The 26,278-nt window shown below is 40.2% G+C and overlaps 1 protein-coding gene across 1 annotated transcript; it reads left to right on the top strand.

The window, feature by feature from the left end:
• Positions 1–10,982: 10,982 nt before the first annotated feature.
• susd5 (sushi domain containing 5) lies at positions 10,983–25,723 on the top strand. Its single transcript, XM_061742536.1, has 5 exons — positions 10,983–11,343; positions 12,273–12,450; positions 16,936–17,045; positions 17,860–18,048; positions 19,647–25,723. Exons 1-5 carry the CDS (start codon positions 11,256–11,258, stop codon positions 21,440–21,442), a joined length of 2,361 nt encoding a protein of 786 aa, XP_061598520.1. The 5' UTR covers positions 10,983–11,255; the 3' UTR covers positions 21,443–25,723.
• Positions 25,724–26,278: the final 555 nt, after the last annotated feature.

Here is a 26,278-nt window from a genome sequence, read left to right as displayed (position 1 = left end):
TGGCTGCTATGGCGGCGGACGCGTCTCAAGCATGGATTATTGTTCTGCGTTAAATCGACGCAGAGCGTTACGGCGTAGGGTACGCGGCGACGCGCACAGTACGTTGCCGTAGCCTCTGCGTCGGTGTGACGCGGAACCATAAATCAGCCTTCATCTGCTCTGTTTACCTGCTGCCGAGGGGGAGGGGCGTCGTGACGTCACCGATGCGGGAAAAGCACGCGTGGTCGATTTGTTTTGATTGTGAGTGTCGTGCGAAAAATTCGGGGGGAAATGTACCACAACCAGTACTCGAGTTGTAAAAAAAAAATCAGGGGGGATGGTGGATTTTATCATATGGGGACAGATAATTTGTGCTGATTACAAATAATATAATATATTATAAATAATAGCACTGACCAAAACACCTGCAGAAATACTGCAGGAATGACATAGCAGCAGTTAAATCCAGCCTTCTGTAAGCTTTAAATATCCACTGGGCTTACATCTAATACATCAAAACACAACAATAAAAAACTGAACTTATCAATATGACTCTGTCCTTCACAGGATAAGTAAAATGGATCACTGCAAAAACTCAAAATCTTAACAAGAATATTTGTCTTATTTCTTGTTAAAATGTCTCATCTTAGTAAAAAAAAATCTCTGTACACTTAAAACAAGACTCATCACTGGAAAAAACAACAATTTTCACCTGTTTCAAGTAGATTTTCACTTAAAATTAGAAAAATCTGCCAGTGGAACAAGATTTTTTTGCTTGTAATGAGAAGATAAATCTTGTCCCACTGGCAGATTTTCCTACTTATTTCAAGTGAAAATTTACTCAAAACAAGTGAAAATTGTCAAATAAGTTATTTTTCTGCTGTTATTTTTCTGGTGATGACTCTAAATGTTGAAATAGCAGTAAAACCACATTCATTGATGAAATGACATAAGGGATGGAAAGGGGGGATGGCAGTTTTACAGGGGGGATGATTTTGACCGTTTTTATTTCAGGGGGGGATGCCATCCCCCCTCATCCCCCCTCAACTCCAGTACTGACCACAACGAAGCAATGTTGAGAGTATGCATGCTGAGCTGTCTTGGATGATGGTGGAGGATCGACTAGCATGCAGCCTTATTCTGTTTTTGAAGAATATCTGTATACTACGCAAACCTGGCTTCTTGTTTATGCAACTTCTACCAACAAATAATAGACACAGCTATGATACCAGAATGGCCCTAGCTAATCACTTTTCTCTGCCTATGCCCAGAACCAATGCATTGAAAAAAACAGTAATGTATAGAGCAGTCGCACACTGGAACCATCTCCCCCATGTCTAGTTGCAATAATCAAGGTGTCAAGTTTTAAAAGGAGACTGAAGCAGGCTGTGGTTCAGAGGGAAGTCATGATTGGTCATAGGTATTGTGATTATTGTGCAAATTGTATGTATATTATATATATTATAAATGTAATAGTAAATATATTCTAAATCACTGTAGGCTATGGGTGTATATATAGTATAGAAGTATGAGTATATTATAATGTATGAGTATATTATGATATGTAATATATTTATACTACTATAAATAGAGGTATGGATATATTATAAATTATAAAGTCGTTGCAAACTATTTTGCTCAAAAGTGGAACAGATCTGGTGATAGCAAATATTGTTACTTAAGATGTGGATGGTGGGTTACTTAATCTTTTATTTTTGTTTCAATTCATTATTTCAGGAATTCTAGTGAATGTTTTTCACCCTTTTTGAGTTGTATTATTGTCATCTTTTGTATGTCTATGTGTGGACCCCAGGAAGAATAGTCTTCCCATGGTGAAGACTAATGGGGATCCTTTTTAAATAAACAAATAAACAACGCTGTCCTTTTTCACTCAGTGTCGACAAGAAGCAACATTGCGACGGTGGCGGACTAACTTATATTTAAATAAAATATGTAGATCCATGCTAAATCAATTTCAGTTTGCAATCGCACCCAAGCAATACAGTTAAAAAATAGACACAGAAGGCACATATCCCCCAACCGTAGACATCACTTCAATCCTATTCTCTCACCTTTATTCGATAGATGTAAGAATTTGGATTGATGTGGGTAAGTGATGCTGAGAGGCTCAAATGAATTTTTGATTATAAAGTATTTGCACTTGCTGACTATTTAGAGAAAGCATGGGATAAATGAAGAAAAGTAACATATATGGGAAAATATCCATTCTGGTTTTTGTTGGGGAGAAATAAATATTAAGTATTTTTATTTTATTTATTTAATTTTTTTTAATTTGATTTATTTATTTTGTTTTCTGGTGTACATTGTGTAGCTCCCAATTAAGTGAGTGTGATATTGTATATTGATGATTTTCTGTTTCTGGTGTCTTATAATCCTGTAAGGAATGGGTCTTGGGACATGACACAAAAATAAAACTCATTCATTCATTCATTCATTCATTCATTCATTCATTCATTCATTCATTCATTCATTCATTCATTCATTCATTCATTCATTCATTCATTCATTCATTCATTCACTCACTCACCCATGTGCCTTAAATGCAAGATAGAAATTGATACCCTAACTCATTGTTTTTGGTCATGTTGTAAACTGCAAATGTATTGGTCTAATGTGCTATCTGAAATAGAAAATATACTGGGTTTAAAACTGGAGATGGACCCCGTATCTCTCGTATTGAGCGTCCCAAGACAACACTTAACATCAAAACATAATAGGAGGCTGTATTGTATTCTTACTTATGCAGCGAGGAAGAATATTTTATTGCAATGGATCAATGAAAAAGTACCAACTATTAAAGGCTGGCAAAGAGTGGTGTTTGATCTAGGGCCATTAGAGTACCTTACATGTATATTACATTCAAAAACAGACCAATTCTATAAAGTTTGGGAGCCCTACTTGAACTATGTAGAGCCTGATGTCTCTAATATCATGTTGCAGGGATTTTCTTGATTGGTCATACTGTACATTTTTACTGTAACCCAGGGTATTATTTATTTGGATCAGAGCTGGTGTTTTGTTTTTTTGTTTTGTTTGTTTGTTTGCCTGTTTTGCTTGTTATGTCTGTGTATTATATGTAAAAGTGAAAAATTAATAAAAAATATTGTTAAAAAAGTATAGATGCTTCATAGAGGTGAAGAAACGTCTGCAGGTGTGATGGAGCGGGTGGAGAAAAGTGTCAGGTGTGATGTGTGATAAAAGAGTTTCAGCTAAAATGAAAGGAAAGGTGTACAAAACTGTGGTGAGACCAGCTATGTTGTTTGGTCTAGAGACAGTGTCACTGAGGAAAAGACAGGAGGCAGAGCAGGAGGTAGCAGAGATGAAGATGCTGAGTTTCTCTATGGGAGTGACCAGATTGGATAGGATCAGGAATGAGAACATCAGAAGGACAGCACATGTTAGAGGCTTTGAAGATAAAGTCAGGGAGGCCAGACTGAGATGGTTCGGACATGTCCAGAGGAGAGATAGTGAATATATTGGTAGAAGGATGCTGAGTTTTGAACTACCAGGCAGGAGGCCCAGAGGAAAACCAAAGAGGTCTATAGATGTAGTGAAAGAGGACAGGAAGGTAGTTGGGTTAAGAGAAGAGGATGCAGAAGACAGGCTCAGATGGAGGCAACTGATTCGCTGTGGCGACCCCTGAAGGGAGAAGCCAAAAGGAGAAGAAGATGTAGATGCATTCATAGTTAACATGTCAACGTGCACATTCATGTTTAGTCTTCAACAGGAATGGAAGAAAGACACCAAAAATACCCAACATGAGTAAATTCCCTGCGTTCATTGTCCGGGTCCAGTAATAAAGTGACGCACCTCAAGCAGCTACTATCAGATAGTTCTTTGTCATAGTGTTTCATCTTAACTGTTTAATAAAATGAACTGCAATTGAGTTATGAAGTATTTTATTGCACAGGTTGACACATGTTAAAACATTTCAGCCACAAATAGGGAAGTATTAATAATATTGCAGGGTTTTGTTAGTAAGAATGACCTTCTCCAGTGCATCACAAAATGCTTCCAACTTTTAGGACACAACATTAATTAATTCTGCTCTTATAATTTCATTGCTAGTTTGACTTAAATAAAAAGCTGAAGTAGTTATTAATAGGGTTTAGATATCAAAGGCTTTATTGTCAATACTGCAGACCGAATGTAATGTGACCAAAACATCTTAGCTGGTGTTCTTCTCCACCACTAGATGGCGCCCTTATGCAGCCAACATCACCTCTGTTCATGTTTTAACACGGGCAGTCAGGATGATGGTGTTTAGTGAACAGCATCAGATTAAACATATAGTACATTTTCCATACTCCCTGCGATAGACTTTATATTTGGTGAACATAGACGTTGAAATAAAAATAGGATAAAAAAGAAAATGCTGCCCATATATCAAATACTGTGAAATATTGTTTTCCCATCAAGGAACTTAATTGCACACCTCAATATGTCAGTTGCAAAAGCACGAGTGAATCAAACCTCTGATTTACAGCTGAACCAATGCAAATCATTAGTTTGGTGAAGCCTGTCAGTGGAGATGCGCGACCTGGCAGCTGATCTTTCCACCAGCGACTGAACTCCTCCTGGAGGCCCTGACATTTTGGACCTGTCATTGTAGTGCAGCCCCGGACCAGGAAGACTTTGACCCACTGAAGATATTTAGAGAGGGTTGCTATTATGAAGCTGTAAGAAATATATTACTGAGAGAAAAACAGTTTCCTGGGATTAATTGTTACCCATCTTTATCTCCTCTTCTGAATTTGCTATAAGAACTCACGGGGTGGAGCTCAAACCTTAAAGTAAGCTGCTTTCAGTAGTCAATGTCTCCTTTATACGACTGTCTGCCCTCACAAACACTGTATTTTACTTTATTAATTTACTTTAAACAGCTTTAGGGGCTTAATAATTGTGTGCTATCACGAACAAGTTGAAGGTCAAGAAAAAGATTATGACATTAAAATTATTTATCCCCTTAATTTGTTTTCCCCCCAGCAAGATTTCTGAACAGGCTTACCACATACAAACTCAAGGTCCTCAGGTCTCAGCATCAACAATAATCACATATACTAATGAAAAAAGGACACTGAACAGGGTGCATAAGAATAAAATTACTGCACAAAGTCTGTTGCCCTCAGTGAACTAAACACGCTCTGGTGAGTTCACAGGCTTTATTGTCTAAATATTCTTGACTGGTTGCACCAGTGATGGTGTTGATTAAAAACACATGCCGTGTGGCTGGCCCAAGCTCATCTTTTTCCCCATGACTGCAGCCCTTCACACTGTTCAAATACTATAAATCCTAATTGAGGGTCACTCATGTGTCTCAGTTCAGCTTTTGATGGCCTGCAAGCAGATTTGTTTCAGATGGGATGGAAACAAAGGGCTGTAAGATAACTAAAATAAGCAAATTTAGACATAAATATGATTTCAAAGTCTTTATATTGCCCTTTTTTTTTAATTCTCATGCCTACCTCTGCATGGCATGGTAATGAACTCTGCTCGTCTCCCGTCAACAGTCAAATTAATTACCTCAGTTCTTTGAATAGTTCCATGCACTCCTCATCGTGACTCCACTGTGGTTGGCAGCTCCATGTTGAATGTGTCCTGATGATCAGAGTGCGTGCATGGACGTCAAGGAGGCTTGTCTGTTGCAGGCGCGATGTTTCGAGTCTGCCAATCTGTTGAAAGTCCTAACGTAGCATATTCATGAGGTTGTTAAGGGCTGAGTGGTTTTATTTTTGCTTGGTCTAGTGACAGCTGGGATGTCATCCCCGCTGCCTGCTCTGTGTTTTATCTGATACGTTACCATGTTTTTTACCCATTTCATTTTCTTCTAGTCTTCAATAACCAGTTTTCTGAGCCTTTGGCCCTATTCCTGCTTGTCTGAACCCCTGTCCTCGCAGTGATTTTAGGAGACTGTTGCCATGGAGACAAAGCCATACCTCCGTCTGGCCTACACCGTTATGACCGATGATTTCCTCTGAGTCAGCCCACCTCCCCATCTGTACGCTTCATCCCAAGAAGACATGCCTCACATGGGAAGTCTCTTGTCTCACACATACAAAGAGCAATCATTGCGGTTGGACATTTGTGTGTGCATCCCGCTTTACTTCCACAACACACACTGCTAAAGTGTGCAAGGACTTCCTGTGGGATTATTACACACCTGTGTGATGTCTGGTTGCACGTCCGTCCTCTGGCAGAGAATCCCGGACCCCCGCACCAAATATAATTCTCACCAGCTTCACCCAGGCGGATCAGGTGTGAATTGCCGCCTCCTTGCCATCTCTCCTGTTCGACCCCCCCCCCCCTCAACCTCACCTTTCCAGAAATAGCCCCTGTGCATGAGTCAGGATCCCAGCCCACCTGATCTCCTCATCCAAACCTCACAAAGCGGACATCCATGTGTGCTGTAGAAGTTGAGTGTGAAACATTTGGCTGTGAAGGGGATTTAAAGAATGACGCTCGTACCTGTGCCACTCCACAGGGACGGAGAAGACACTGAGATTTATGAAAATGGAAAAAGTAGGGTGTGACAGGAAGACACGGATAGAAATGACTATAACTCCTCCACAAAGGTGTAACTCTTCCAGGGATTTCTGTACCATGGCTTTTACAGAATCACATTGGTAGTGTTCCCCATAAAATAGGATTTCCTAGTTTGAGCTTTTAGATGTCTGCGATTTCATCACTCTGCAGCTTTTCTGCTGCAGATTCACCTTCTTTCTTCTTTACTTTTTTTCTCTATTTTTTATTTTATTTTAAAGAGAAGAAAAGAGCAAACATTTCCTTAGTAACCACACAGTATACAGTTATTAATAAGTTATTGATTATTAATTTCAACATAACTATCATGAGATAATATAAAGCATATAAACATTTTTCTAATTTCTAAGTAAATTTTCTCTTTTCAGAGCTACCTGACCTTATATAAACTGATCTTCAATTAAAATTGTTATTTTTTTCAGTCCCAGGTAAAAAAAAAGAAACACCATCTAAGTAACAACATCAGAAAATTGTTACCTGCACAAAAGTTTACTAATACGTTTAATCCAGTTTCATCTGCAATAGCAGATAAGCGATAAGGATTTTATTGATCTATTTGGCATGTGTTGAATTTGAGCACATACATGTCTCGTATAGGACAGGTTTCATGCTGGAAACTGAACCCTGTCATCCAGCATGTGACACATCAAAGCATCAAAGCGCAAATGAATGCATCCCGTACAGTAAGTGTGAAAGTGGCTATCTTCATCCGCAGACTCACTGACACAATGCCTGAATGCTCCACAAAGACCTGGGTTGGGGCTATTTGTCTTTATCTCCATGAACAAATGGGACACATAAAGATTTATTTCACAAAAAAACAGGCTGAAGCCTCCCTTTTAACCTTGGACCGCCCTCAAAACTAGGTCTTTTCCCTAGAAAAACCGTCTCCACCCCGGGTGTGGGAAAACTCAGCTGCACAGTGACACAGATCTCCGTGGGTGACTGTCAGATGAAACTCAAAACCAGGAAAACACACACAAAAAAAAACGCAACATGTACCAGTTCGGACAGGATTATCCGTTAAATTGAGTTATTAGGGCCCGAGCACTTACAGTGCGAAGGCCCTATTGTATCTGTAGGAATTATTCTTTCTTTCTTTCTTTCTTTCTTTCTTTCTTTCTTTCTTTCTTTCTTTCTTTCTTTCTTTCTTTCTTTCTTTCTTTCTTTCTTTCTTTCTTTCTTTCTTTCTTTCTTTCTTTCTTTCTTTCTTTCTTTCTTTTTTTCTTTCTTTCTTTCTTTCTTCTGACGATAGGAGGGCCTTTTTACCCCCCTAAACGTGCCCAAAAAGTCACCAAATTTTGCATGCAAGCCAGGCCTGGCGGTAAATTTGATATTTAATGGTTTACATTAATGGGCGTGGCAAAATGGCTCAACAGCGCCCCCCGGAAAACTTTGTGCCTCAAGCCCCACAATACGGTTTGACGTAAATGCACGAAAATCGGTACACACCTGTATCATGTCGCAACTTAAAGAAAAGTCTCTTGGCGCCATGGCCGAAACCCAACAGGAAGTCGGCCATTTTGAACATTTTGAATTAATCGCGTAATTTTGGCGCAATTTATGCCATTCCTTCGGCAGTTAATACGGCCCGAACCGTAACGTGCATCCAGGTGTGTTATACATCAAAATATGCGTCTCCATCCTGCGACGATGGGCATAACTTTTATCTTTCAAAAGCGTTACCGTGGCGACGCTAGATGCCAAAAAGCGCGTCCACCCTTCATCTGATTGGTCCATATTTGATAGTTCTCCAAAAGTCACCAAATTTTGCATGCAAGCCAGGCCTGGTGATACATTTGATATTTCATGGTTTGCATTAATGGGCGTGGCAAAATGGCTCAACAGCACCCCCTAGAATACTTTTCTCTGCCATAACTTTTGAATGGTTTGACATAGAGAGTCGTGGGTGGTGTCATCAGATTCTTTATGGAGTCCGTGACCATAATTGGTGAAAATTAGCCCCGCCCCTTCTTCTGATTGGTCGTCCCTATTTCCTGCTATCACTCTTGAATGGTTTGACATAGAGAGTCGGGGGTGGTGTCATCAGACTCTGTATGGAGTCCTTTCCCTTCATTGGCCTGAATTAGTCCCGCCCCTTCTTCTGATTGGTTGTCCTATATTTTCTGCTATAACCTTTGAATGGTTTGACATAGGAAGTCGTGGGTGGTGTCATTTCTGACAGCATTGCTGCATAAATCACCACGCTGTGCTGTGCTGCACTATGACATGGAGGATAAAACAAAGGTACATTTAGTCATCTTTTACGTACAAATGGAAATGTATTTTTTTGAATCACTTCTTTTTCTTAAATAAGATATACTTAAATACTTTTTTTTCTCTTTGGAACAATGTTGGTTGGAAATTTCAGCCTCGGCCATTTGATTAAACAGAAACTGCTGTGAGGAGCAGCAGAGACTTAACCTCAGCCTGAACGGAGTGTGCAGACTGATACTTTGCCCCTAAAAGATTAGCACTGACGTTAAACTGATTTGTCTACCAGAATCGTAAGGATGACTCATCATTTATGCCTTAAAATTCTTCTACTTCTCTTTGTCCTTTCTGTATCGAGGCGCCTGAGTGTGTTCTGACCCATTTGCATGCAAATACTTAAGTACATCTACTGCAATATGGATCATCTCTCAAGTCTTATTCTTGGTAACTTAGCTACACTCAGTTTCAGTCCAGATATTCACCTCATTGGAAAACACACATTGAAGAGTATTTAATAGGTTTTTCCACAACACACTGTATTTATTAATAGATTCATTATTATACAGAACTGTATCACAGCTACGACAGCATGTGACCTCATATGAACCCGGACTCCTTAGTCTGTTCCTCACTTTGAAACTGCTTTAGATTTTAAAAAATACCAAGAATTAACTGCTGAATGAGTGTTAGTTTTGTTTTACCTTTAATGCTTGACAAAAATGTATTTACTATACTCAAGAGACAAATTTTTGTTACACAAAACTTACTACATATCCTTCAACTACAAGCTTCATGCTCTGTTTACGGAAGCTGGTTTCAGGTTGTGGTCTGAACCACTTAACTCCGTTTCACCCCCTCTTCGTGCATCATTTGAGCTCCATCCTGCAGCTCTGGGCATTACAACTCATACGCCACAAACCTTGAAACACGGCCTCTCCTCAGAGCTCCAGCACACCCAGCTGATACTTCTGATGTTCAGTCATGAACTGCTGGTATTGATCCCACTTTTAGGCTCAGTATCATCATGAGTCACATGTTAAACTACAGTAACATCTCTTGGGGGAAAAAAATGCAGCACCACATGTAGGAACGCTGAAGTCGCATTACATCCAGCTGAAAGAATGACATCACAATTCCATGTTCTGATGATGCATTCTGGGGGACTTTTTGAACCAAAGCTCATATTTCCAACTGGCAAAGAAAACTAAATAGCACACATTAAAAGTCGGATTTCCTTATCAGTATAATAAAAAGAACTGGATAGAAAGCTGTTATAAAGGATTTTTGGCTTTTAATTTCCCAGGTAAAGTGATAAGGCAAATGATGAGAATGTGGTGCTGATATCAAAGTAAAAGGTCTCTGAATGCAGCCTGATTTTAAAGAGAAGTGAGGTTGGATGGTTTCCCCATCCCCTGAAAATCTTAACAGCTCAGTAAGATAAGATAAGATAAGATAAGATAAGATAAGATAAGATAAGATAATCCTTTATTTTCTCCCTCAGTGGGGAAACTCACTTTGTTGGCAGCAGTACACTAACTGTAACACACACATGCAGGGGAGGGGTAAAAAAAAGTAAAAAGTAAAGAAATATATATAATTTCAAAGTATGAAAGTATATACAGTACATTGAAAAAAAGAAACAGTGCAAAAAAGCAGGTAGAATGTGTGTGAGGTAGACATGCAGATATTGCACATATGGTATTGCACATCTTGTTATTGTTATTGCACGTGTTATTGAAGTATTATTAGTACCATTATTGTTATTAAAAAGAGAAATGTTCGAACTCAGCCCCACATGAAGTGACACGATTGGACTTTGCAAAGTTTCTGACTTGGTACTCACCTGAGACACCAGATACTTTATACCGGTAGTCTGATCAAACAAAATAAAACAAAAAAATATAATCATACAGTTTTTTCATTATACGTCCATTTGAGAACAATATGACCTTCATTTCTTAGACTAAAAGAAGTACTTTCTACCCTCTTGTTGAATGTCTCAACTGTATTTCCTCATATGATTAATTAGTACTTTTCATTGGTAATCTGAATACTATCAGGGATTTTGACATTTAGTCTTTTAAGCCATGTGGCCCTGGTGACACCTCATGACACCTCTCCTGTGAAGCAGCAGTCCCGTCCATCACCGCCTCTTGCCCAGCCTGAACATTTTGAGCCGTGACGTATTTACTAACGGGAGCGCGCTAGTTTTCACACAGGTGCTCCATCTGCCCGTCACGGGCTGTTTGCGGAGATAAACTCCTCGCTCTGCAGCCGCGGCAGCGTTTTCTCAACATCCAAACTTGTTATCAAGCGCACTATACCTTTCTGCCGCTCAGTCGGTCTGCGCGCCAGGGAGAAGAAAAGCAGGGAATTTGCTGTTCATTTTTGACTTGAAGGTTTTTTTGAGAGTTATTTGGAGGATTGTGGACACTTTTTTTCATTTTTTCTCCCACCAAAACTAGTCGAGTGATTTGGTCTACAGTCAAGGAGGACAAAAGATGGTTAACAGTCTTAGCCAAACTGTCCTGTCTTTGCTCTTTGGATGCCTGACGTGTCTTCTAGTGACCTCTGTAGTGGATGCAGATGGTAAGTAAACATTTTAGACTTTATTTCTAAATATGTTCGCATATCGGTCGCTTGTTATAAAGTTATCGCCACATATAAATGAGAGGTCTTATTAATACTTCAATGCAAGTGACGCACAAGCCATCAGAGCGCGCCGGTGGAACCTCGTACTACTTTATCACGCAGATCAAAACCACCGTCAGATACCTTTTTTTCCTTTTAATTTCTAATTGTAGCATCAGCAGTTTTCCATGAATTTGGTGAGGACAAACGCGAGACAGTCCTGCTGTCCAGCTACAAACATGTGCGTAAAAGTTATGGATGTTTAAGCAGCCAGCATTGCGCACAGGCACTTGTACTTCGACCTCATGCATTTAGACTCTTCTCAGTTTTTCCCAGTTGAATTTCTCGAATATTAATTAGAATAAGATACTCAGATTATTTTCTGTAGGGTTTATAAGTAGATAATGATGTCTCAGTGGGGTGATAACGAGAATAACCTGCAGTTGCGTTCCCACCTCTAGTTCATTAGCCATAAGAGGACTTTACGCAGCAGACAGCTGAGCTCTTCTGCATCTAAGTCCAAGTGTAATAATACTTAACATTGAATATTTTGGCACTCCGAGAGGCCTTCATCAAAATTATTCTCTGCATTTTATGACATGGAATATCCTTTCAATATAAAGCATCCAAATGGATGTCTAATTCTCATATTATCAAAATTAAGAGGCGTTCAGAAACATCTGTACACTCTTAGGAAACATTTTATTTTTTATCACTTGACCTGAATCTTCTGTGTACGTCCTGTCACTATCCAGGAGACTCAGCCAGAAGACTGATTGAATTTAGGAAAGCAGTCATTAGTTCCAACATCTACCTTCTGGGTGTTTGCTGTATAAGAGGTTATTCAGCAGTAACTACCTCTGACTCTTGGGTCTGTATCTCCTCAGGTCGAGTGTTTGTGCTGGACCTGAGGAACTCCTCTGGGGCGACAGACTTCAGGGATGCTGAGCAAGCGTGCGCCGCACATCGTGCCCACTTGGCATCAGAGGAGGAACTCTTTCATGCAGTGGTGGAGTGCTTCGTTTCCCAGTGCACCCGTGGCTGGCTCTACGGGGGGACAGTAGGGTAAGCAATAAAAAAATAAAAAAGCATTGGTCTTCATGATACAGGGGAACTTTTCAAGAGATGTCAAAGGTCTTGGTGTGTGTGCTTCTGTGTGTATGAGACGGAGGTTCCAGGAATAGATGAAAGAGAAAGGAAGTAAAGAGGGTGGCGGCGGTTTCAGAGAGAGCAAGAAGATAGAAGAGTGACACATTTCAGGGGGAAGAGAAAAAGTAGAGAGGAAGAGATGGAGAAAGACTCCTCTGTTTCGTAGTGAAGGAGGAGGGAATTCTGAGCCGGAGTGTCATGTCGACAACTGCCTCCATTTACACCCTGCATCTCCACGGCAACACCCCATACAGCTTTATCACCCAGAGACAGAAACATACATGCAGGTGACGGCCAGGGCTTGGAGGAAGACGATTACAACATAAGCTTAAATAGTGTTTGCTCAATGTTCCAGCAATTAATGGATCAAAGTTGTTAAAAAGCTTCTTTTGACTTTCAACACCAAGCTGATGAGGTGATTCTTCGATATAAGCCAGGCGTGTTGGAGCAGGGAATCATCTGAAACATACATGGCAGTGGTACCTGGGTACCACCGGGGCTACGAAATACTGACAAACGGGGTAGATACAAAACTAGCCTGCTGATATACAAAGAAGTAGCTGCTAACAAATGCTAAGTAGTCTAATAACTCATAAAAGCATGGGGAAAATGGAAAATTTGACCCCACAAAGGTCTAGAATAAAAGTTGCTATCCAGTTGCTATCATGACAACTGACAGACAACAAACTAATCACGTGAAAAATGGAAAATTGAGAGGCTTGGAAGAAGTGAGCCGGCTGTATATTTGTATGAAAGTGGTGATTATTATGGAAGTGGAAACAACTAACCGGATAAGAACTTTCAGCTTTGGCAAAATACAGCAACACCTTTATTTAAAGACTCCTTTCCATACCAAAAGATATTTCTGCCTTTTGATCTGGGATGTATGTTGTTTCATTATTCTTTATATATAGGGCAAATCTTGAGTCAGATAAGGGATGACTGCCATAGCTGAGCATTTCTGTGCAGAGGTGTAATGTACTCACTAGTACGGTGGCAAGACTCATCACTGCTGGCCATCAGGAACGAGGACTACGTCCCAATATGCATACTAGACGTAAATAATAAGAGAGATGTTTTAGTGGTTCTCAAACCTTACTGCCGAACCAGTAGCACTGAAAAGTCTTGTTACTTGTATTAGTTCTGCATCCAGTACGCTGTTCTTTATTTCTACACTCACACACATACACCAGTAATGGTAAGATGGGGTTCAGCATCTTCAGCAAGGACACTTGGGGTGTAACTGGTGGTTGGTATAGGAGGCATTGCTCATGTTGCCACAGAGTTACCCCTCGATGTGTGGAGAGTAGTAATTTTGAAATTTCATTAAGAAACTGCTTTATTTTGGAACATGTTGCACTATAACACTATAATATCTTTTTCTAATGCAAATGTAACCCTTTACTAGCTAAATAATCACATTTGATAACATCCGGAGACATATATACTATTAAAAAGTGGGAAAAAAAATATCAAATATCCTTTAATTATCTCCAAAACCTGGCAGAGCTGAAATTGTAAAATTGCAGGTACTTTATTGACCGTCCTATAAAGGCTTCAACGATAACAGAGCAAAGCTATATCAATAACATTTTACGTTGTTAATTGATTAAAAAAATGCGAAGAGTTGAAGACTTGAACTGAAGAAAATACCAAAAAAATACCAATTTCTTTTATAATCACATGTAAATGTATTGACCATGGAAAACTAGTTCTCCGATTTAAAAACGCAGCTGTGGAAGGTTGTAGGAAATATTGACGCTCTTTTTCTCCTCTGGATGCCACACCTCTGGATGCCACACCCCTCTACACATTTGTCGGTGGACACGAGCTTTCACACTCGCTCACCGAGTATCACCCCTCTTGTGACTTTACGTCAGGAGCTGCAGACTCCACCCCTGCCCGTTTCAGTGACTCAGTGGAGCCGCGAGTGTGATTACGGTCGGCGTGTTGAATTTCACACAACATATTCTGGTAGAAGTGAATTTCATAATTGGCTCTTGCCTGTAAATGCGCTGAGAGAAAACCCCATTTGTCGTATGGTCATTAATATGCATTTTTATTTCCACTTGTTGCCACAGTTTGCCTCCTTCAATGACTTGTAATGTGATTAATGCTGTTTTCAGCAGGCATCAGTGCCAGATAGGCTGCAGTTATGGACACGAGGTCTTAGGTATGCTGCATAAAACAAGTAAATCTCAGCCTGACTCTCTCACCTTAACAATGTCTTCTTACCTGTCAATCCTACATTTGCAGACCAATGCAATCAAACCCAGCAGACACACATGTGTTCAGACCTTTTGGTAATGTGCAGATGATAGATTTGAGAGCGACTGCACACTGGACCAGTCTCTCCCACACAGATTCCTGCAGAAGCTATAGTGTAATGCTTATATCGGCTGTGTGTTCATGTCTGTTTTTGTGTCTGCCATTATTTTCTCGGATATTTCTGTCTTCTTTCCTAATTCTTCCAGTCTTTTGCCCTTATAAGCTGAAGTTAGCGTGGCACAAGCATACATCATGAGTCACAGTCTCACTGCACCGCCAGTCGAATTCTTTCCAAGTGCGGATACTTTGATTAGTGAGGTTACACTGCAAGGCACCCACTCACACACATCTTCAAGCCAATGTCTGTTCCTTATTTTGTTTTTTAAACCAGTTTACCGATCAAACCTCTTATTAATGCAAAGTGTTGTGTTTGTCACTTTAAGTGACATTTTCTTGCTGTGGGAACATGATTGGACTTGCTTGGGAAGGTTGAGTCCGTCTTATCAGTCTGTGGATGACATATTGCAACAGAAATAGACTATTTACTTAGCAGTTTTGGTCCATGCAACAGCATAACTTTTCCTTAGGTAGGTGTATGAAATCCTCAGTGTTATGACTGTTTTTTACGCAAAGTTGGCTGAAGCTCACAGCTTCTCTTCTGGGAACATCCATCACTTATGTGTGCCATTTTACTATGGCTACTGATACTGGAGCATGTCTGAGACATGATGTGTGTTCCTGGACGCTGATGTCATGCTGAAATAATATTTGAATGGGCAGGATATCATGCGGTGACCAAGAGAGCGCAGTACTTTAATGTATGTGTCAGTTTAATCCTGGTTACACCATGTAACAGCACACATTCATCAGACAGAGCAGCGAATCATAAGCTACACAAGCATGAAACGAGAGTAATTACTTTAGGTTGTATGCCTAAATATCAGTCCTACCAATCAATCAATGTTTCATCACTCCATTACATGTAAAATGCACGCTTTCATAATCTTATACCAGTAAAGAAGATGTATGAAAAGATTTAAGCACCAAAAGACTGGTAATTATTTGAGCCAGACTTGGCTTGGGACTGTAAATCCGAAGGGTCTTAAAATTATTTATTGGAGAGACAAGAAAATCCTTTCTAAAGTAATATTTTTTTTTGCCTTTTTTTATTATTATTTAGTTAAATCTATCTTTTTAGTATTGGTGAACTGTGTGAGAAGTGCACAAAACAGTTTATTTATCTTGGCTTTCATGACACATTTAGACCAAGTTTCTCCCAAAAGAAGCTGTAGAGGCAAGAGACAAGCAGAAACTATGCAAACACACACAGTGGGACAGTGGATTTTGAGACGGACTCTGTTGACTTCCCCGAAGACTGTCTTCTTATTGTTCAGCAGCTCCTTCAGGTCGCTGGTGATCCAGACTTTATTATTGAGGAAACCTCCTATTTAGGTTTACATAAAACAAGTCCAGCTTTTTATTGGCACTGGTGGAGGAGTTAACAAACTGTTGGAAATCTGGTAATGTAGCAGGAAAAAAAAAGGGCATACTTGGAATCTCCAGACGCTGCCGTCAGTGCAACAGCTTGGGTTGGGAAGGGAATTGAATTAAACTGAGGATTACAGGGCAGAGAAGCCTGAAAGTCACATATACATCAATTTTGATCTTGTTCATGTGTGTGTGTGTGTGTGTGTGTGTGTGTGTGTGTGTGTGTGTGTGTGTGTGTGAGATAGTGTTTCCATCACCAGCCTTTTTCACAGTCTATTTTATTGATCCCTAAAAAAACAGATTCTGTCAAAGAGGACTAAAATGGCCGACAGTGGGACACGAGAGAGCATGAAAAAGAAGACAAGATAGTGATGGGTGCAGCTTGGTGACTGTGTGGTGTGTTGTAGTCTACTACTACTACTACTGTCATTTAGCAGACACTTTTATCTAAAGCAACTTACATCTGAGACACACAGTGAGTTACCTGTCACTAGTGGGTGTAATGAGTCATATGTGAGAGTGAGTGAATTTGCGAGGTGTAAACATACCGAGTCCACTTTTCAACCCGTGACCTCAGAAGTAGCTCAGTCCGTCGGTTTATGCAACTCTTTCCTGCTGTCTACATCTTGTGTTGTCTGTTCGTAGGACCACGGTGTGTAATATGGTGAGTGGCTCGGTGAAAGCAGTGGACGTGAGGACAGAAAACGCCACGGAGGACACTGGACACCTGGCGGCCTTCTGCATCAAAGACAAAGGTCAGTAAACGCACGAATGCTGACGCATTAAAAATCCGTACGCGAGGTTGTGGGTACTGATCAGGATGAAAACCAGCGAGTTTGTCAGCAGTGTGTGTTTGTGGGTCGCTGCAACCTTCCCTCTAAGATATTTATTCAGGAGGTTTTTTTTCATCTCTCATCTTTTTATATGAAAGCATCAAATAGCTAACCATGGAAAGAAAAGCCTCTAAATACTGACGATGACAGATGTTAAGGTTTTAGCTGCCGTTATTACTGCTTTATTTACGGCTTACCTTCTATAGACTCAGAGAGAAAAACAAATCAATTAATTTAAGAATTAGAAAATATAATTTTTCTCCCCGTCTCTCTTGTTTCTGTCTCTCTCTGTATTTCTTTCTCTCTTTTACTCTGTCTCTGTCCGTCTCCCTCTCTCTATCGTTTAAAAAAATACTTATTAGATAAAAATATATAAAAAAAAAAATAAAAAAAATATGTATATATATATATATATATATATATATATATATATATATATATATATATATATATATATATATATATACTTATTCAACCTCTGTATTCCTCCATATGGCACTCTTAATAACATACTATTTAATACGAAACAATTTACTACTGAAAACACCTAACTGTCCTTGTTATATTGCAAAAAGTGCAGTTCCATTGTTGCTATCTTGTGCGTTAGATATCAGGACAAACATATGTTTACCACATCATTGTTCACATGCAGGAAAGATATTGGCATGTTTCTATTCCAGTTATTTTTTTGTTTTTGTTTTTCAGTTATAGGTGTCTGTGTGTTTGCTTTTGACAGACATGCCTTGCGGAGACCCTCCATCCTTCCCTAGCGTCCGCCTACAGGACCACTCTGGGTTTGAGATGGGAGACGAGCTGCTGTACACGTGCGTCCCGGGTTACGTGATGCAGAGTGGACACTCTGCCTTCAGCCTGCTCTGCGACAGCTGTGGGGAGTGGTACGGAAGAGTCCAGATGTGTGTCAAAGGTAATTAGGCTTAATTTTTTTTGCCTTAAGATGGCGTTGTTCAGATGTGGATGATGTTGGACAGAAAAAACTCCCCTTTTCATCCACACTTCAAAGCGCTGAAGTCCTTGATCCCAGAGTTTTGGGAAAACAGACTTTATTTGAGATTAGAAAGGGGGCAACGACACCTCGGCGTGACATGCCGGAGTGCGGTCGAGTTGGCTGAGGAGGGAGAGAAAGTCCGAAGGCTAAAAGTCAAGTCGGTGTAGACGGTTAGTTCATAAAGTCATGAGCTCAAAAGCTGAGGCAACGGACTCGGGCAACATCTGAGGACGAAGAAAAACGCAATAAAGGAAAAACTAACTTCAGTTACATTGTGTTTCACATGTTTTCTGCAATACTGCAAAACACTCAAATCCTTTTAAACATATGTTTCAAAAATAGACTTTGCATTATTTTTTATAAAGAAGTTTATCATATTTTGAAAATGTTGGATATCTCAGGTTATTGTTTATCTTTAAAAAATAAGAGTCCCTACTTTGAAAGACTTTTACAATTTAGAAATAATAAGATGAACAGATTCAGCAATTTTATGGCTCTTAAAAAAAAAAAGAAAACTCGGATTCTTCTCAAAAATGCACTTTCACAAACTATTTTGGTAGGAAAACAAAAAAAAAACATTGTTGTTTCCAACTACGTGACCTGCATGAGCAGACAGCCTGCAAGCAAGAGGCTGAGGAGAACATGTCTGCACGATCTGGCCTGTAATAACCCTGTTTCAGGGATAAGTTTTTTATGTTAAGTATCAGTTTCAGTTTGATTTGAAGGATTATTTGATCACTTGTAAGAAGTGTCATCTTGCTCTTGCAGTGCCTCGTCCCAACTATCAGGAAAAATAAACCAAAGATTCTCGTCATCGTTTACTTTGGCAAAAAATGCATTATACTTTTATGGCACTATGTCACACGTCAGGAACAATGAAACTAGCTCAGAGTGGACATGATTGGAGAGGCGAGTAAGAGACTCAGGAAACTACTGACGCTCAAGAAGAATTACACACCCTACTCTTAACCTCTGCTCTCCGTGCTGTACAGTCTCTTGCCAAGAACCACTTAATTTATCACTCCTTGCAATTTATAGTATGTTTTTTGTTTTATTTTCATCTTTGTTTTTTTTTTTTTTTTTTTGTCTTTGCTTGTTTGCTTGTTACTTGTCCAATATATCCATTCTTTTTCAATGTTTGAACCCAAATTATTAGTTTTGTTTTGTATAAAATCTCCTGAGTTGAGGTTCATAAAAGGATAGGCATAATAAGCCTTGGCTTCAGCCTATACCTTTTCGGTGCCATTTAATATATTGGACCTTTTTTTTTTTATGTTGTATTATGTTGTATCCAAATGGACCGAAATAAAAAACTTAAAAAAAAAAAAAAGGAAAAACTGTCCAAGAAAGATATTGAACAAGAAACCTTGGACAGTTTCGTAAAAGCGGACTTACGGTAACCTCGAGAACAGCTGCTCCCGCTTGCCTCCATGTTCAGAGATGAACACAGTTGTTTGATTTTCTTTTTTCTGGTGCAGGTTTGTAACGGCATCACCATGTTTCTTCCGTTTGTGCAGATGAAGCGGAAAGCCACATAGATTATGAAGACATGCACACAGATTCCTACGAGGAGGCGGATCAGGACCACGGAAGTCCAGAGGAGGCTCACGAGGAGGTCTACGAGGAGGAGTATGGAGGCGCACACCAAGATGGAAAGAAGAATCTGAATCAGCAGGTATTAGGAGCCACTGACGAAGTAGACGAGGATCATCAAGACCAACGGGAGGAGGACGACCTGGTCGAAAAAGTGATTGACAATAGTAGAGAATTCGAAGGAGCAAAAAGTCAGGAACAGTCTCACGAGGATTTCACGGATCATCCAAGCCTGGAGCAGGACAGAAGTGGGGCGGTCAGGACCGATGCTACTGCAGCCACAGAGGAACCTGTCTCTCATCTCTCTCAAAAACACCTATTTTGGTTTCCTTCTGAGGCTTTTCAGGAGGAAGGAACTCCCATCGCCACCGTCTCAGCCACACATACAACACAGAGGGCCTCCGGCGCCCACTCTGAAGAGAGTAAAGAGCACGACAGCCATGAAGGGTCCCAACAGCCACAGCCCGTTGATGCTGATGATCACGATGATGATCCAGATGATGATCGAGAAGACCACGGTGATCATGATGATGATAAAGATGATAGGGACACCCATGACGATGACCATTACGACGATAAGGACGACACTGACAGTCACCAGGAAGAAGACCATGATGGTCACGATAATCCGGACCAGCACAAAGACCCGGATGATCATGATGACCATTATGACATGGGCGAGCACGAAGAGGACCGCGATCGCGTCTATTATGGAAATCGGGAAAACGATGATCGAGATGATAGTTACGATGACCATCAAAGCTTCGAGGATCATGACGATGCCGTGGATGATCATACAGACGATGAAAGAGAACATCTTGACGGTTCTGAGGAACATCCAGATCACGACGACCATGAAGATGGTGATGAACATCCTGACTTTGAAGACGATAGCCATAATGATGATCACAAAGACGACTATGATGATCCCGATAGTCATGAAGATGACGATGGCCATGTGTTCGTAGCAGCAGGGGGAGGCCAGAACGTTACCCAAAGCGGAGCAGAAGATAAGGCCAAAGACGAGACGTGGCTAGATGGTTACCCCGTTGTCCTCGAAGAAAACAGCGAGTCCACAACAGAAGATGTTGCCAAAACACCGGATAGACGCAATGACGTGGAAATACGTAGGCCAGTTCCTTCCACAGGCTCACCAGATGAGCACGAGTCCCCTCCTGGGGAACCTGAATCAGATGGAGGGGTGGTTGAGAAGGTGTGGCCTGGCTTCACTGGGACCCCTGCCGCCTCTCCCGAATATTTCCAGCCTTCAGACTCTCCTTCATACTTGGACACGCTGGACTACGACACCCAACAGGCAGCTCCTACCCACTCCTGGCTGGACGATCTCACCGAGCACCCTTTCCTTGACCACGGTCCAGCTCCTCCGGTGCACGATGGTGACGTCTTCGGTGGGGAGATGGGAGAACACACTGCACACAACCTGCCCAATGAGACCGGTGAGATGGGTGATGTGGAAGGAGAGATGGGAGAGGCGACTTGTGTGGGCGAGGACTGTCCTCCCCAACCTCCAAGCTCCTCCGGTCGAGGTCCCAAAGTGGCAGCCATAATCGTGGCGGTGTGTGCCATCGCCACGGCAGTCATTGTTGGGCTATGGTGTTACCGACGGCAACAGCAGAGAACCTCAGTGTACGAAATGAATGGGAAAGGCCAAAGTCAGAGCAGGCAGGGCCAACAGATAGAGATGCAGCAAAAAGTGTAGGAGGCTGCGATAAGAACTGTGAGGAAGGGAGAGACGTTTGTGGAGGATGGAAAGATGCAGATGAATTTGGGAGGAATGCACTGCTCCTGATCTCATCAGACTCTACTGCAGATGTGAATATTTTGACTGGATATTAAAAAAAAAAAAAAAGAAATTCTTATTGCTCTGCTTCAAAGAGTAAAACTCGGTAGTGCTCTCAGAAAATGATGTGAAACATACAGACTTGATGCTGAAACTCAAGTGAAGCAAGATAACTGCCCTCATCCATCACTTATAAGGAAATCCTTTGTTTTACCCAACGATTATTCTAAAAGATCTTCATCTTTTTTTCATTTGTGTCAGTGTCTCAACCTGAGATGCTGAAAAGTGGATATATGACAATGTACGAAAACCCTAACGCAAAACCTGTCAGCCCGAATCTTTCAATTTACACTTAAATCTCAAAAACTCTTTCACATTGTGGTAAATACTGTCTGTCGCCTTGCTTTAGTTTTTATTGATTATCTTATGTTCTTTTGTGTTCTATGTATATTTTTCCTGTATTTATCCATCTCAGTTTTCATTTCTATAAATTAAATTCACAAAAACTGTACTCTGCTTAGTCCACAATAAGAGTGCTGAAGTTCAGGTTATTTTAGCTGGTAGCAGTACATTTAAGCAGCTGATCCAAAGGGAACAGGTTTAACCCTCTCTGGCGTCGGGCTGCGGCCCTCGAGGGCCACGAACCTGCGTGTTTTAGACGGCTGGGTGCATCAACACACCTGATTCAGATTGGTGTCTGTTTATGAGGGAAATGTCTAAAACGTGCAGGATGGCGGCCCTCGAGGACCAGAGTTAGATAGTTTTGAATTTTCTAATAGTTTTTATTGTTTGATTATTTCGTCGTTTAGGCTTAATTAGTTTAACGAGTGCATCAGTAGTTTGAATTCTAAATAAAAAAAGTTAGTTTTAGTTTAGTTTTTGAGGTACTGACTTATAGATAAACACGGATGGAAGAATCCTATCTTTCTTTTGAGTAATTACAATTAAAAAGAAAGGAATAATCAGCAAGACGAAGCCACAAACAAAAAAAAGGTACAAGTACAAGCAAATATTACGTGCAATTCTATTTCGTTTCATTTAGTTTTGCATTGTTAATTTTAGTTTTAGCTTAGCATAAATATCTTTGGTTTTTATTTTTATTTCAGTTAATGGGATTATTTTTTCATTTTTGTGGTTAACAATGTACCCCATTTTTTTGGGGAGCTTGGTGGTTCCCTGATAATATATCTGTCATAAAATACTTCTAAAGTTGTTATGAGATGAGGTATCGAGGTCAAAAAGACAATATACTCACAAGACAACAAGTTAAAAAAGTAGATAAAAAAGAAACCTGACACAAAAAAACAAATATGAAGAAACATGTAATATGTGTTTGTTGCCACTGTAGTCTCATTCTGCGTGGAACCTCAGGAAGAAATTGTGCAGGAGCGGCTCCAGGTCTTTCGGTTTGAGCTTCAGGAACCTATTTGGACAACATGGTCCGCAGGAACCACTGAAAGACTAGACCCTGATGGCAAGCTGATGGCGATTTAATCAGGTGTGTTCGAGCAGGGAAATCCCTGGATCCTGGGGACAAGGGTTGAAGGACACTGGCATTGATTCTGATATGTGACTGCTCGACGATGGCATCAGGAATGTCAGCGACATGATACAATGAGCTGGTGAAAGGTAATCATTGATGTGTGCATTGTGAGATGCTCTCCATCAGGGTAGCTATGGAGCATCATCCTCTGAAATAAAGTCATCCAAATTCTCGATAAAGTTTATAAAAAAAGTTCCTGTGGTCATTGTTTTGCAACTACGACCACTACGGTATGGTGGGATTGTCTGAACTAAAGTTCCCTAACTGCACACTGTTGCAATCTTAAAGGTCTTAATAGTTAAATGTGCTTCTTAACATGTTCATGCACATTAATATATTTTTTTAATCTTAACTCAGTACAAGCTTACACGTTTCAAAGGGATTTTCACCAGTGGTCGCGTGCACCCTGCAGCTTTTGCTTCCTCTCCAAAACTAAAGGTCCCGTGCACTTCAACTCCTCTTTTTTTTCATTGGACACTGACATGTCTGGTGATATAATAAAGTAAGGTCCAGATATATGGTTTGTTGCCCGAGGGCAACACCATGCCTTACCGGTGGAAGCAGATCAAAGAGGAATAAAAAAAAGATGGCGTAGGACAAACATAACGGTGACTACAGGCATGAAGAAATGGAGAGAGAGAAAGGCAGTAGCATATTTTGTTGTCACTTCAGGGCGTGACTGGCATTTCCTTCAGCATGAATGCTTCTCAGTAAATGTGGTGCTGCTGCCATGGCAACTGACAATGACAACCCTTAAATGTTGTATTTCCAGCTTTAAAACGATCACTGACTTTAAGTACCTGTATTTGATTATCTGAACTTTAATGTAGCAGCGGAGAAATACTTGCTATGTAAAGATTTGGCATTGTATAGTCGTTACCAGAGTGCAGCCATCATCCCTCTGCCTGCCTCCTGTTTTCTCCTCTTAAGCTCCTCATTTCCACTGGAAGAGAGTGTACGTTTATTTTTGTTTTGGAGCAGGATAAGCCATATCTTCTTTATTTTCTACTGAAAAGCACACCTTTTTATTTAATAAAACCCCCTAGACACCGTCTTGGATTAACATGATCTTAGATGTGGCATCTGTTCTTGAGGTCTCAAGTTAAAGGTGGAGTAGGTGATTTTTTGGAAAAGCTGCAAAAACAATACATTTTGAATATTCACCTCCAGAATCAGCCTGCAAGAGCACAAGGACACAAACTACCAGATAAACTAGTGTAGCCTGCAGGTGTGATCACATCTCGTCTCCATTGGTGTACAAACTAGGCACGTATGCTAAGTGGAGCCCAGGGATAGATACGGTTTTCCTTGGGTTTATGAGAACAAAGTATCAAAACACCAGAACCATTATGCAAAATGTACAAAAGGTAAACGGACAGAAGTAATTGGCAGAAAACCAATATCAATAATTGTGCATGAGTTACTCAAGTTCCCTGATGTTTTAACAGGATTTCTTATAGGAGGCCAATTTTCATGTTTTAACAAAATGATCACTCATTCAACCTTAAAAGGCAGAGTAGGTGATTTCTGGATGCTATCGGAACCATCAGCCTGGAGCCAATTACCCAGTTGGTGACTTACTGGAGCCAGATCTGTGTTTGAAGACCAAGACAAAAACAAAAAAAAAGTAAGTGTACTCACAAGATGGGCAGCTAGAAGATGACACAAAGACTCGCTTACCCTACCTTTAAAAGGAAATCAGTTTTGATTCAGTATGTTATGACGTCCACTGCTCGCATCGTTATTTCTAATGATCACGTTTAACTTCGTCCATGATATACATAATATGCTGGGTTCCCAGTAGCTCAACAGTTTTGTAATGCAAGTTAAAAAAAAGTTTTCCTACCATTGTTCACTCCATAAAACAGATAAGTCAATTTTAACATTTGGTCAAAAGTATTGTGTACTGTTGCTCAGTTTGATTTTGTGATATTTCATTCCCATACTTTCTATATTGTGTTGTAAATTTAAAAGTGTTATTAAAAAAAGAAACCGTGATTAAAGAAAGTTAATAAATTCATATAAGTATGCTTAAATCTGAGTATCGGAGGGTATCGTTCTAGTTAGGCAGAATAAAATAACTGTAGAAAGTGATTTAATTGTTATTATAATCGCCATTTGAGTGTTTGTCGTGAAATAAGGCTATTTAAGGTGTCAACAGTGGTGATTCAATACTTGTTTTCTATGTTTTGAAGTCCTGTGATCTCCACCGATTAATGAGCAGTTTTTTTGTTTTTTTTTAAAAGATATTTAGGTCAATAATAGGATTTTTTTGGATGTGTCTAAAAGTCAATACGGTTCAAGTCGTCTGATTTTTTTTTTTTTAGCTTTTTCTGGCATCAAACTGAGCAGATGCTGCGGTGCTGACCATAATCAAGTACTGTACCTGTCGTCTGCACCGTTCTGTAAATATGTATCTATGGCTGTGTTGACTTTCTGCATATGAAGACTAAGGAGCTGCACTGAGTTCAGACGTCATCCTCAAATATACATGATCATCTTCAATCATCCAGTTATGTGCCGAGGCGGAGAACATTTTTTTAAATTGCTTCCTGTCATTCACAAGCTGCAAAGGCGAGTCCATGTCTTCATCTCCAACAGCTTTATGTGCTCGTCGGGATAAAACCTGTACAGTATGTGTGTTACCCAAGTCTCAATAAACCTGTAAAATGTATTTTTCAAAGCTTGTGGTTTCTTTTCTCACTTCTGCCGGGTCAAACAGACGTGTTAACGTCGCCTTCATCAAAGCTTATAACCTCGACTGTGTTCATCAGCCACTTTCTTTTCTCTTCTGAAATTCAAACGTTTTAAAAAGGATGAAAAGTTTGAACGCTGGTGGAAAAAAGGCAAAGTAGTAGACGAGGGAAAACACAGAGTCACAGACACAGGGTCAATGTTCCTCTGTGGGTTTTAACGCCAGTGTGTGACAAACTGCACTGGGACTCAATGTTCAAACATTATTAAACAACTCAGTGTTCTCTGAAAGCCTCTGCATCACGTTGTGCTGACCCGGCTTTGCTTTGATTTATTCACCTTGTTTTTTTTGTTTTAAACGAGGCTCCCGTCAGAAATTGATGTCCTGGAACAGAGAAATCGCTGATGAATCATTCTTATAAAAAGGTATTTTTTTAAATGTCAGCCATCACATTTACACCGTTCACAGGTAGTGAAGTGATGCAGAAAGCCTACAGTACATGCTTGTGATTACTTGC

The sequence above is a fragment of the Cololabis saira genome, chromosome 15 (assembly GCF_033807715.1).
Source record: "Cololabis saira isolate AMF1-May2022 chromosome 15, fColSai1.1, whole genome shotgun sequence".
NCBI classification, from domain to species: domain Eukaryota; kingdom Metazoa; phylum Chordata; class Actinopteri; order Beloniformes; family Belonidae; genus Cololabis; species Cololabis saira.
Note: the sequence above shows the minus strand (reverse complement) of the source record. Positions and strands in the feature narration are given on the sequence as shown.

What these genes read in the sequence shown, in the direction of transcription:
- susd5 (XM_061742536.1), top strand. Translation starts at nt 11,256, where the DNA reads ATGGTTAACAGTCTTAGCCAAACTGTCCTGTCTTTGCTCTTTGGATGC. An exon ending in CTCTGTAGTGGATGCAGATG is followed by an intron (nt 11,344 to 12,272) that starts GTAAGTAAACAT and finishes GTATCTCCTCAG; the next exon opens with GTCGAGTGTTTGTGCTGGAC. An exon ending in AGTCCAGATGTGTGTCAAAG is followed by an intron (nt 18,049 to 19,646) that starts GTAATTAGGCTT and finishes CCGTTTGTGCAG; the next exon opens with ATGAAGCGGAAAGCCACATA.